This window comes from Scatophagus argus, chromosome 6 (assembly GCF_020382885.2).
Source record: "Scatophagus argus isolate fScaArg1 chromosome 6, fScaArg1.pri, whole genome shotgun sequence".
In the NCBI taxonomy this organism is placed as follows: domain Eukaryota; kingdom Metazoa; phylum Chordata; class Actinopteri; family Scatophagidae; genus Scatophagus; species Scatophagus argus.
The window spans coordinates 2,274,129-2,287,303 of NC_058498.1; the positions used below are offsets into that span (position 1 = coordinate 2,274,129).

The 13,175-nt window shown below is 43.0% G+C and overlaps 1 protein-coding gene across 5 annotated transcripts in view; it reads right to left on the bottom strand.

The window, feature by feature from the left end:
- si:ch211-191a24.3 (tensin-3) overlaps positions 1-12,948 on the bottom strand; it is a 38,063-nt gene extending 25,115 nt beyond the window's left edge. For 3 of the 5 annotated variants that reach the window (XM_046391811.1, XM_046391810.1, XM_046391812.1), the window contains exons 1-12: positions 12,851-12,948; positions 8,895-9,065; positions 8,107-8,157; positions 7,877-7,999; positions 7,714-7,778; positions 6,028-6,111; positions 5,665-5,777; positions 5,172-5,232; positions 5,012-5,087; positions 4,526-4,655; positions 4,223-4,288; positions 2,314-2,418 (exon numbers count right to left, since the gene is read on the bottom strand). In XM_046391811.1, the coding sequence (XP_046247767.1) occupies positions 2,314-2,418; positions 4,223-4,288; positions 4,526-4,655; positions 5,012-5,087; positions 5,172-5,232; positions 5,665-5,777; positions 6,028-6,111; positions 7,714-7,778; positions 7,877-7,999; positions 8,107-8,157; positions 8,895-9,044 (1,024 nt within the window). In that variant the 5' untranslated portion in view covers positions 9,045-9,065; positions 12,851-12,948. Of the gene's footprint in view, positions 1-2,313; positions 2,419-4,222; positions 4,289-4,525; positions 4,656-5,011; positions 5,088-5,171; positions 5,233-5,664; positions 5,778-6,027; positions 6,112-6,660; positions 7,779-7,876; positions 8,000-8,106; positions 8,158-8,894; positions 9,066-12,850 lie in introns of those variants that run through there. The other 2 variants (XM_046391813.1, XM_046391814.1) reach the window with 2 other exon arrangements.
- Between the last annotated feature and the right edge of the window lie 227 nt (positions 12,949-13,175).

Genomic DNA, 13,175 nt, shown 5'->3' on the forward strand with positions numbered 1-13,175 from the left:
GCTTACTTCACCGGCACTCAGGAGTGAACTTTCACTGTTCCCGCTGCAGACTAGAAACAGGATGGAAACGCTCGCTGAAGCCTCCCGTCGTGGCCACAGAAAGAGGAAAAGAGAAGCAGATGATAAGCTGAAAGGAAAGAGGGGCAAGGCCGAGGACAGAATGAAAAGGATGAGGAGAGAGAAAGCAAAAGGGAGCCTAAAAGCTTAGTCCCTCGTCCCTCCTCTGCTGTTCCTCTGCCTGCCACAGGAAGACAAGTAAAGAACATTCTTTCTCTTAAGGTGCTAACAGCCCCCCGTGTCTCCCCCCTGCTCCTACTCTCTCTCACTCCCCTCCCTCATGTCACTCCTGCACTCCTTCCTCGGCTGCTCCGTCCCTGCACTATGAATCCCCGCCTTCAACCCCCACCGCCCCCTGCATCCTGTCCCGGCTGACACAGGTAGGGAACACGGGGGAGAGAGCGTGCACTTGTGCATTTTTATGTCTGAAAAGCAGTGGAAGGAAACTGAATGGTGGATCATTCACTAGACTGCATGCACAAGCACACACACACACACACACACACACACACACACACAAACACATGCAGGTGGAAGAGTTTGTGCAACACACGTAATGCACTTTCAAGAAAAGAAAGAACAAGGACCTTGAGCTGGCCAAATATGGAGAGGGGAATGTAAACATGGGGGCGGGCCCAGGACAGATTTGTGTGCAGAAGGGGGATGGGGACATATTGGACAAATTGCAACCTCCAACTTGAACCTGAAAGCAACACGCACAGCTAGAAGAAAGGGAGACAGAAGGCCAGATAAAAGGGAAGAGAAGAAGAGATGATGGTTAAACGGAGTGATAGGAGAAGTGGAGGGGAGGGGAGGATAAAGTGGAACCACCTGTGGTTGAAAACAACATTCTTGTGACTGGCTGCATTGCTAACTGGCTGGCAGCCTCATTATGCCCGTGTGCATGCGTGTGTGCTGGTGGTTAAATGTAATGGCCATGTGAGCACTGCACTCTGTGTGTACGTGTGTTTACATTTTCCACATTTCTGCCGTGATGATCGGTCTATCTAAATTACATGGCTGGTAGAGCAGATTTAGCAATGGCATAAAACAGCTGGAGCTGAAACCTCAGCCGACGGTTTAAGTGATTGTTTCAGCTGTCTGGATGTGTGTTTTCGTGTTGGTGTTTTTCTGTGTGTCAACCCTTTGAAAAACAGCCGCCTCCAAATGCACGGGTCTGGTCTGGCTGCTGTCTAGATGACTGTTGTTACACCCATTTCCAGGAACGTGAAGGAGGCCTTTGTGACCGCAACAGTTGTAAGCTGTCACACTGATGACCAGACATTTACCCACAGCACTGACCACAGTCCAAACAGACCTGCTCACAGTCTACGCCCACAGAGGGGCAGAACTTACATACTGGACAACATTAACTGATTTGTTTGGCCACTTGTGGGCAGTAAAACTACACAACAATCTAACAACATGACTCTCCTTGTAGCTCCGCTTTGGTCCTCACCCGCTCCGGGAGGGAAATATGCCTTTTCAGCTTCTAAATGTTCCACTCCTTTCTTCACCAGCGAGCGTCTAACTTTGTGCGTCTGCTTTTTGAATCATGGTGGGTTTATCAGAGCGCGTTTGCTCGGAACAGCTGCTGGGAACATTGAGGCTGAACTAGAATGGATATGCTGCCATCAAACCAAAACGCTGAACCAGATGAGGCTAAAAACCTCTGTGGGTTCACAAACTGAGTTTGAATTTGAGATGTCACAACTTTAAAAACTAATTCAACAAAGCTATGTTTCATCTGTGCATTAAATTGGCACGTTTCATAATGTAAAAGTAATATCTAAACAACAACATTCCAAACAATCATCATCACATACAACAACATTCAAACTTTATGTCCATTGTGATGACCTGCACATCTGCAGAGTCTGAGAACTGATTTTCATATTGCACAAAAGTGAATGAAAGTCAATTACTACATGCAGGAAAAAATACATTAAAATATCTGAAACTATACAGCAGACATCTGCAAATTTGCCAGCAGTGATGTAACACAGATATTATTTGATGTGAAGGCCAGAAGTCGGCTCTGGTTTGGGATTCCAGTTTTCTCCATGGACACAGACAACTAAAGGTCAGGATTGTGTCACTGCAGACTAATGAATGTGCTGTGTCTTCAGACTGACTGCTTTCCTGTCTAATAAAGTCAGAGACACCACAGGAGTCCAAAAGAGCAGGAAAAGAAAGTGAAAGGAGCACAAGAAGCGTTTCGAAACTCCTGATCAAACACATCAAAACAAGCCTCACCTGTTTCGAGCGAGGCCGTGTCCTGGTATGAATCTCGTCTCACCAAAGGGTCCAAGGTGTCGTAGTCCACCGTCACGCAGCGTCCGTTGTGCCACAGCTCCCTGCCTGCTCGCGGACATGACAAACAGAGCAGCAGACAAAGAGGCAGCACTGGTCAGGAGTCAGTGAAGCAACAACAACAACAACAACACACACACACACACTAAAACCAGCTGACTCCAGATCTCATCTCAAATTAGATTTAAGAATTATTTGAAGCTTTAATTTTGCTTCAGTTTCTACTTGTGAAACTGCATGTGCCTGAATGTGTGTGTGTGCTCGTGTGCCCTGGTTTTCCCCTCTGTGTGTTTTCCCCTTTGTACAGTATCTGCACTCTGAATTCCTGTCAGATGTGTGTGTGTGATAACCCCTCATATTACTTCCTGTTGAGAGGCGAGGAGTGTGATTGTAGGTGCTGAGGGCCAGTTTGGCTCCCGCGCCATCTGCCTGGTGTCCAACGCTGCCCCCACCTGGTGACTGCTTGTTGAACCTGTTGAGTATATTTCTGAGCATGTGTGTGTGTGTGTGTGTGTGTGTGTGTGTGTGTGTGTGTGTAGGCGTGATGCTTCAAACTGAGTCATTTCTGTCTCCTCTGCTTGAATTAGAAGACACAATGAAGCCTTTTGGTGCTTGTGGTTCATCAGCAGCACTTGGAGCCAAAATAATGTGACTGTGTGCAGGAGTGTCGGTGCTGCATGACCTCGTCTCCACCGGATCAGTTCTCTAAAGGTCACTCTTTAATCCGCCCTTTTGTCCTTTTAAATTACTAAATAATTTTACTTCTTCATGCCCCTAAAGGTTATTTGTTTTTTTTAACCACAAACGTAGAATTACTGCCTCACAGTTGTACGCCTTTTCGCATCAGTCAAAAAACAATAATTTATGGGATGGGGTTGATAGTAACACTTAATGTTTTCAAATGAAAATAAATAATCAAGCGCTGCTCACAGTTGTTTTATTACTGGCAGCTGCTAACCATACACCCATCTTTGTAAATTAATCACAACTATGTTAATTCTTGGAAAGTGTTTTTTAGCCGCACTAGCAGCTCGGCTCTGTGGAAGATGATGCCAGTCTGTCTGCTCATTGGTCCACCATTTTAAATCATGACTGAAATATCTCAACAACTACTGGATTGTTTGCCATAAAGTTTTGTTGAGACATTCATCATCCCCAGAGGATGAACCGTAACGGATGCCCTGATGTGTCCTCTGCTGCCACCATCAGGTTTGGTTTAGGACTTGCAGAACTAATGACATTCCTACTAGCCTCAGCTGTCCTCAGTGCGTTATGCTAATTAGCATTTGCTAGCATGCTGACACTCTAAGCTAAGAGGGTATTGATGGTAAACATTAGCATGCTGACATTTAGCTCAAAACAAAGCTGTTCCAGTACTCACAGAGCCGCAGCTTTTATTAAACCAGAACTAACAACTACATGCATGTTTATTAAGTGCAGTAAACCCACTGAAAACAAGGAGGCAAGTTTGCAGTGCAAGTAGCAAAGTTTGAGCGGTTACTTTTTTCTATCTTTTGGTTCAGTCTCCCTTCCAAATTGGAACGCTGCTTGAAGGGAGACAGATGAAAAACTATTTACGAGCTAACATGCGTAGCGTCAACTGGAATGAATGCAGATCGCATCCTTTCACACTGAAGACAAAAGCCAGATGTTGAACCAGTATGCTGTGGATCCTGATCATAACTTGGCAAAACCTCTGAAACATCTGAAGTACGTTTTTACATATTTATCCTCTGTATTGTTGTCCATCTGACAGTAGTAATGTTTGCTGGTGGCCTGTTTGTGCAACAGATTCATTTTTAAAAGTCAAAGAAAAGAGAAGTAAAATGATCTTTTGTGGCTGAAACTCTACCTCTGATCTTTTCAGGTCGGTCAGAAACTAGCAGCTCCACTTTTCCATCTTCTGGGAATCTGGGATCTGGAACGTGAACAAACAAAAATCAGACATCTGGACGACTAACTTGGCACACCGGACGTGTTTCCATGTGTACTCCACACCTGACAGCTGATAAGGGGTCCAAGGTTAGCTCAGGTAGGTGATATTTACAGTGGAGGAGGAGGAGGAGGGGGAGGAAGAAGGGAGCAGAGAGACTGAAGGATCAGTTATCAGTTACAGAATGATATTTCAGCGGTGAAGGCAGCAGGCTGTAAATACCTTCACTGGCACAGTCAAGGTCCGCCTTGAAGAAAGTGAGGGTGTGTCCCTGCATGACGCCAGTATGAAACTGCAGACGGAAGACGACCTGACGGCTGGCTGACTGACTGTTTTTGTCATAACAAACCACCTGACATCAGAGACAGGAAGACAGAAGCACATGTTCTGTCTGTGCTGCTCAAATCCATCAAAGTGGATTAAGAACTTTTTTGTTGCACAGTCAAAGCAGAGCAAAGTGGAAGAAGCAGACAGTTTTGGGAAAAGTATAACTGTATTAAAAAAATGTATTTAGTTAGTGAAATAACTTTTACACTCATTAAAGAGGCAAGTGGTTTAGGGCTGCTACAAGGTTAGCTTCTAATGGCGCCCCCTACAGGCACACAGTCGTTTAAAAAAATCACACTTTGTGCCAGCAGTACTCATTATCTTTGTTTATAAATGTAAATGTAAAAGTAAAATCTTGTAATAATGTCCATTGCCACCCACCATGATGTCCCCCTTCAGCAGCTGAGCCGGTTGGAGCACAATGTACAGCTGGTCTGTCTGGGCTGCATGAACATGGCTGAGATGGATGGAAACACAGACTGGGTTTTATTCTGAAACGTCCCGCCATGAAGTTCTTATGTGATTTAATGTGATTTCTTACTAGACTGCTGATGTGCAAACAGCTTGCAGACTCTGGTAGACTCTCAGGAAGAGACAACATCCTGGAACAGTTCAGGAAGACATGTTCGAAATACTGTGTTGAGGTCACACATTTTTCTTCTAATAATAACAATATATTTACTTAAGTAAAAGTACAAATGTACTGACATCAAAATATAATTTAAGAATGGATCATTTCAAGATAATATGCTTGAGAAAATGTACTTTGTTACTGCACAATAACTCTGATCACATAACAAAAACCTGGCCATTAAGTTTAAGTTTTCGTATAGGACCAACTCAGGAATGGATTTTGTCTTTTTTGGAGTTTAGAAAAAAATCTAAATGACAAGAATCGACTTTATCTCATCTTCCTTAACAAAATTAAACACAGAGCACAGCAGATTCCCCATAGAGGACCTTCTACAGATACCAGGAACTGTTATTTATCTCCTACTGCTTCCTCCAGGTCAGAGCAGACGTCTGTTCCTTACCTCCATCTGGTCTTATTTTAGGAAGACCATGAAGAACAACACAGAGGAGGAAACACGGAGAGGAACTCAACCTCAGTCCTCCCTTTAACATGCCGCTCAACATCCGCACATACCTGGGGAGCACAGAGAAGCGTGTTCATCTGAAGGAACGTTACGGCTGGATAAAAGGGATGCTTTGTGAGTCATCTTGTCATCTCAGAACTCATCCTGATTTTTCACAGGAGGATAAATCAGGTGATTAGTGGCTGTTTGGTCTGAGGTCACTGCAGAAGCCTCGCTCTGCGTCAAAGTTCAGAGGCTAAGACCTGAACCAGACTTGACCTGTGACCTGCAGTAACCCTCCTCAGGCCACCCTGTTCTTACCGTTTTTGCGAGGGGGTCATCACAGTAGACAGTTTGTCATTGTAGAACCTCCTCATGGCAAAGTGGTCGAGAGAAACGTCTGCACTGAGAGAGAGGCAGATATTCAGATGATGATGCATGTGTTTTCTGATTACCTGAAGCACTTTTTTGTGTGGTGAAGATTTGATTTGTGGTGACAAATCAGTCAGTAAAACCTTAACAGCACCCACCCACAGAGCTTTGATTCACTGATGGAGATCACGTTATATGATCGAATGCTCTGAGACAGCCACTGAACGGACCTTGTGGTGAGATTGTTTTTCTCAGCTGATCTCAAGAATGAACTTTGAACCTCAGCTTTTAAGCTGATGTGGATTAGAAGCCAAACCTTGAACATTTTCATTTAAAAAACTGGTTGAGCCACATCTGTTGTTGAAGACAAAAAGCTACAGAGCAGCTAACAAATGGACCCATGCTGAGTTCATTTTCTCAAGCACAGAGCTAAATGCTGTTTCTGACATTTATAAGAAAGCTAAAAAACTATGTGCATGACGAGATTTAGCCAAAGGTTAGCCAGTAAATATGGTTTTCTTTTTGGAACGTTGGTGAACTGAACTTTGGCAAACTGACACTCGTTCATGAACCTTTGCATACCTGCACTCACTCAGGCTGATCGGTCTCAGAGGCACATGCTCACAATCAGATATTTCCCAGCAGGCGGTCAGCTGTTCAGCCATGAACAGGGTGCACACACACACGCACACACCAACAGTGTAGAAATCAACCCGAGCTTCCTCTTTGAGGAGGTTCCTCTGATCTGCTTCAAACTGAACTTTCACTTCATTCTCATTATAAGACAATGTGTCAGTCAGAGTGAGCGTTTAATAGTTTACATATCAACCATAAAATATGCTGCTGCATAAACTGCAGACTTTTAATGTTTGCTTAAAAAATGCCTTTTGGCTGAAATTAAATAGGTTTCATGTGTTATAGGCCTTGACTCTGGCAAATTAAGATTACATAAATTATAGGTGTCCAACAGCAACTAAATCCCTGCCCCAAAATCAAACAACAGTGTAGTTCAAAGTCCCTTCAATCAGCCGTCTTGCACTTTGCCTGCTAAGACGTACAGTAGTTCAGCCTCTGTTAGCTCTCTCTCTGTTGTTCTGCTGGAGCTCTTTGATCTGCAAACACATCCGGTAAATATCAGCACTGTGTCCAGCTCCTTTACTCAAATTAAATGTGACACACTATTGATTATGAGGAGAGTTAATAAGTCAGTCATCAAACCAGACCACACATTTAAACTTTCCTCAAGATGCTGAAATGTTCATTGCACTACAACCCCACACCTCCTCATCAGCACGAAGATTCACCAGCTCCATCAGCATCATCATCATCAGCCACCATCAGCACCACCAGTGTGTGGACTCCGTGGGGGCGTCGGCTTTCAATCCCAAAATCTCCCTGTCCAGTCTAAGACTTTCTGACAAGACTGGCAATCATCTGCTGAAACAAACGCTGGTCTTTTCTGCATTCACTCGTCTCTCTTGATCGAAACCACTTTGGTGACTTCCTGATGTTTGGCATCAGGTGGAAATGCTGACATGCTAAACTAAGAACTTCAACCTGGTAAACGCTAAACGTCAACATGACTGCATCATCACTGTGTCCAACCGGACTGGCATCACATGGCGTCGGTGTTACCTGGCTGACATGCTGCTGAAGTGGATGTAAGAGGCAACCAGAACTCCGAGTCGGCCTTTACCTCCCTGTGGAGAAGAACCACGCGATCAGAAGAAATGGCAGAACTGTAAAGAAGCAGCTCAGAGTGTGTGTGTGTGTGTGTGTGTGTGTGTGTGTAGTTTACCCTGCAGTGTAACACCAAGACACGCTTCGGATGGGCCTGCAGCCAGTTCTCCATCATTCTGCACACAGTGAAGATCTGATTCAGGCTAGGAGCCAAGAGATCCACCCAACCAGTGTCCAGTACCTGACAGAGAAACCACACACACACACACACACACACACACACACACACTGTAACACACGTCACTCTGCTGTATTTAACCTCTGCTGCTCTGAAGCCGCCGTCATTACCTTGTGGTTCGCGCGGGTCAGAGTGTCATTCTTCTGCGAGAGGTTGACAAGCTGAAGAAGGAAGGAATAAAATGAAAGAAAAGTACGAGGAAAACATTTTTTAATGATCTAAAGAACAAGAATCTCCATGGATTAAACCTAGAAATAATCTCTAACAATGAGAGAAATACTGGTGGAAATACTGTTGTGTTTTAGCCCCATACATTAATTATTTTGTGGCACTGCAGGGAACTACTCTTTGTAAAATAAGATTAAAACCAACAAATCCATTTGTATGAAATTAAAGGCTGCAGTATTTAAAATTTAGGAAAATTTTAAAAGTGTATAAATCATGCATCGCTTTCAAAAGCCTAAAAAAGAGTTTTTCCTTTATCCAAATCGGGGATCTAATGATAGAGTGCCATAAGCTGTAACACATATGTGATTTTGAGCTCGTATAATTAAAGCTGACTTGACACGAAAGTGACCAGAAAGACGTCTAAAATGAGAGACTTTAGAGGATGCAGCATCACAATAATCACTCATGAAGCAGCATCGACTCTTTTAAATGCATGAAAATTCACCAGACTTTTCTGACCACCAACAATGAAATGTTGTGATGAAGCCACTAATGTATTCATAATTATAATCTAATAATAAAAATATTATGGTGGATATAATGGAAATGGTCCGTTCCACTTTTATACTTTGACTCAAGTAAGTGAATGTTATGTAACACAGTATTTCTACACTGTGATGCTGGTACTTTTACTTTTAAGACCTGAGTTATCTTTCACCACACGTCTCACCAGGTAGTTGTGTGCATGTTTGGACTTCAGCATGAGAACGATGTCCTGCAGGTTCTGCAGGTAGATCTCCTCCGAGCACTCAGGCGGGCACAATATGGTGATGATGCGTTCAGTGATGTAGGTCAGATCGATTCGTTGTGGTTCCTCCATGATTTTGGTCACATGGGCACCCTGCAGGAAGTGAAAGGCAGTGTGTTAGAATGAAAGTCATGGAGAATTTAGGGAAGTGAGAATTTCCACGGCGGGTCAGTAGATGTTTGCACAGTATTCATCTGAGTTGTGTCCTATCATCTGAAACTCCGAGTGAGATGAATCTCTGTGGTCCTCACAGATATGTGAGTTCAAGTGCAGTCAGCCTTATTCATCCTCAAATCCTTTTACGGGATGTGATGCTAAAACAAAGTGGGGTCAGGGCCAGAGAAACGAGGAACTGAACCAAAGGCTGAGTCACTGGAATCCCTCGCTGAGCTTGTGACCGGAGGGAGGATGATGATGAGTCACAGAGAAATGATGCTGCCCAAAAACACCCGATCGTAACCTCATTACAGCACAAAACCACTGAACTGACACAGAGGCTGACACGGACACAAGCACGTGACCTTAGAATCATGATCTGGCTGTAACATTTTGGTGGAAAGTTTATGCTTACTTTTATGCTTTAATGGGCCTGTAATTTGAAAAAAAAAGTTTTTATCTGCAGGAGCGTGTCCAGAGGGGGGCCTGGGGTGGCACTGGCCTCAGAACAGAGTCTCTTCTGTCACACAGCTGCAGCTGTTATTGCCAGACTTGTGTTTTTCACAATTCTTTGAAAGTTTTTCTGTTCTTGCTTGACTCACTAAAGTATCTTTTAAAAGGACTTTGTATGTGTAATTCATGGCACAATTCACACAGGTTCAGAAATGTATTATTTGTTTCTTGCCATTAACCACCATTCGTGTTTTTTTTCTAAACATGCAGGGATGCCGGAAGGGGACGCCTCTTTATAACCTGTTTGCTGCAACTGACAGTGATCACATTTAGAGAAATTACGCTAACTTTGAAAGGGAAAAAGTCTCTAAAAGGCCACGATAGTGACACGATAGTACAAGGACAGATAGCTTTAGCAGAAGTTAGAAGAGAAACATTCCAGGAATTTTTGCATTATTTTGAATTGCAACACAAGCAAACCTTAATGTCAAGCTACCAGTGAATTAGTTAAGAGCTTAGACCTTAAGAATGGAAAACATATGCTGTGGTAGACAAACTAGAGATATTTGGACACTATTGAAACTTCTTTGTCGCATAAGAACAGACTATATTTCTGAAGTATTATGAACTATTCCTGTAATAATACCACCTTAAAAGGCCCAGTAATGAGCAAAGCATAAGAAGACCAGAATTCAAAAAGCTCAAAGGCTTAAAGGTGCAGATCAGGCAGAATAAGGCATCAGTATGTGCTTCATAGTGACTAATAAAGAGCCATTATGCTACTAAATGCATGCTAATAATTCAGAGAAAATGTTTGATGTGACCATGTTGCTGAATTATTTTCTGTGCCTGAATGTCTTTCGACTCCTAATGAAATTTTTTCTGTATATTAAACTGTTCCAAACTGTTCTCGGTACCCTCCAATCCACCCGTTACTAAAGAAAAAAACACACATACAAAAATGTGATGAAATGACATATTTAGAGTATCTTCAGACTGCTGCTGTTTTGACCTCATAGCTGTGAGGATGTGATTTCCTGCCACATTCTTGTGCAAGCCGTGGACTGGACGATCCCCTGCTGTCTTGGCTCAGCGTTAGCGTGTGGACCAGGTCAATCACATGCATGTTAGCACACATCTTAGGCAGCTGAGTGGAGCACAGGAGCTGTGGTTAACCTCGCCTTCACCCCGACCATGTGACCACAGCAGAGTAAACAGTGATGAAACCGTATTCACCAGCATACAGGAATAACCTACTGGGAACCAGTGCAGCACCGATGAAATCCCACTGTTTTCACTTCTGTGTCAGGCCGGTCACTGTTTCGTCAAAAACAGGACATGTCTCTGGGAACTTTCGTCTCTCAGTTCACAACGAGGATCGTTTGATTACTTTTATTACTTAATATGAGCGGATTCCTCGTGTTGGTGGCACATTGACGATACCAAGTAGTTCAAATGAAAGCTTGGCATCATCACTGTGGGATCACCACAAAGTTTCATTCAAAGCAATCAAAATATCTGATTTTATTGCAGTCTTTAGTCATGTTCTCTCTTTAAATAATGAAGATTATTCTTGCTTTTTTCTTGTAATTAATTTGATTATTATTGCTTAGAATATTTACTATTATGTATTTTAGAGTAAGGACTTTTACTGTATCCGTTAACAAAGTTCCTCCCAGAAGACTGAAGTGAATCCAACTGAGTTTGAATTCAGTTCAGTTTCAGTTTTCAGGTTTTGTTTTTGTTTTTTCATTTTACTGATCATGAAATCAACATCCTCAGATTAAAACGTACAGCAGAATTGTGTGATTTGGTGCACAAAACCTCCTCCTGTTACAAACACAGTGTTACAATATGTATTGGAACCAAAATGTACAAGTTTCCTCATCGCACCACTTTTTGTCATTCATCCCATTTTTTCTTTTTTTTCTGATCCCTCACTGGCTTCCCACCAGAGCTCGATGAGGCCATGGACTCGAAGTAACTGCCACCTTTGCTGTGGTCTAACTGGGGCCCATGTCTGTCTTGGCACATGTGTGAAAAATATACTATTCAATACAAACATGCATTCCTCCTGCGCTTCTGTTTTCCAAAGTGAAACAGTTGACAGGGTTGGGCAAACAATCTTAATGGGTGACTACTCTCCAATTATGTATTTCTGGTGTACTTTTTCAGCATTTTTAGACTGCTGCAAGCTAAATTTGACAGAGCTCCATCTGAGGAACCAAAACAAACGGAAGTGTGTGACTTAACCACACATACACACATTGCTATAGGGAGAGCTGCTTGGCCAAGTCCTTGAGCTTAAACCAGCCACATCTAATTATAGTCTCTATTTCCCATTTTTAAAGGAAGGCATTCTGAAATGGATTAGCCATCTTTGTTTCTTTCTTTTCTCTGTGCTTGGCACAAATTGGCTGCGAAACGCATCTTTCGCCTTGAACAAATGAGGCAAAAATGAAAAGTGTTGGTGCAAAAATACCAGAATTGACAAAAAGACCTCACTGTGTACAGCTGTTGTTTTAGATCCTCGTCTTCTCCGTTTAGCTCCTGTTCCTCTTTGTTCTTTTTCCCTGAAAGCTTTGTGTCAGAGCAGTAAACTAATCTCCCTTTAGTCCACCTGATTCCCACACAGACTCCTTATTGAGTTACAAAGTCTTATTTTTTCATGAATAAATTTAATCAAACCCGCCAGCGGGGTGAGGCAATTTCAATTCATTCTGCTCATTTGAAATCAATCAATTAGTCCTCCATTTAGTTAGTATCAATTTCATGTCATCTGATGCAAGGACATTTCTGTAGGAAGTTCATTTGCATTGGAAATAAGCGTAATTATCACACCCCGACTGGCAGGTCTGACGGAACGTGGGCTTTTAAGAGACTGGATGCAAGCTCAGACGGCCTCTTAAAATGGACTGAATCCCAGTGGAAAAACGTCTCCTGTTGTTCAGTGCCTTAATGTGTCAGTGGGTTAAACCCCCCCTCGTGCATCTGCAGGGAGACACTTTTCACTGTTAATCCCCCTGAGATTTACCATCCCTCACATGCTCCTTTGTTTCCTGAATGTGGTGGTCTACACTACAACTTGGACCAGCATCAGTGGACATTAACATTCAAGCAAAGAGACGGTCTGAGTCCTCCATGAATGAACATTGAACTGGTCATGCTGGTGAGAAGCCTCGTGGGATTGGATTAACTTAACTCTACTGGAAATCAGCTCAGCAGAAGGAGAGAAACTGAACACTGTAGACAACAGGAATGGGTCTTACCTTTGCTGATGTTGCAATGAATAAGCAGTGAAAATCGCAGCGATATGAAGCCCGGTGAGTGAAAGGCTGTGTGTGTGTGTGTGAGACTAGTGTAGAAAACAAGGTGGAGACTCAACAGGGAGGGAGGAAGAGAAAGAAATCAGGAGAGGGAGAGCATGATAAACTCTTCTGTCACACTGCAGCTTGCACTTTGCCCTCTGTTGGCCTGTAGTGTGACAGCAGTCAGAAGTGACACTGAGACAGTTCTCACATGCTGAAGACATACTCTCTTAAAAACAAGCAGATGATTAAACTGTTTGAGCTCTCATGCATGTGAAAACACAAA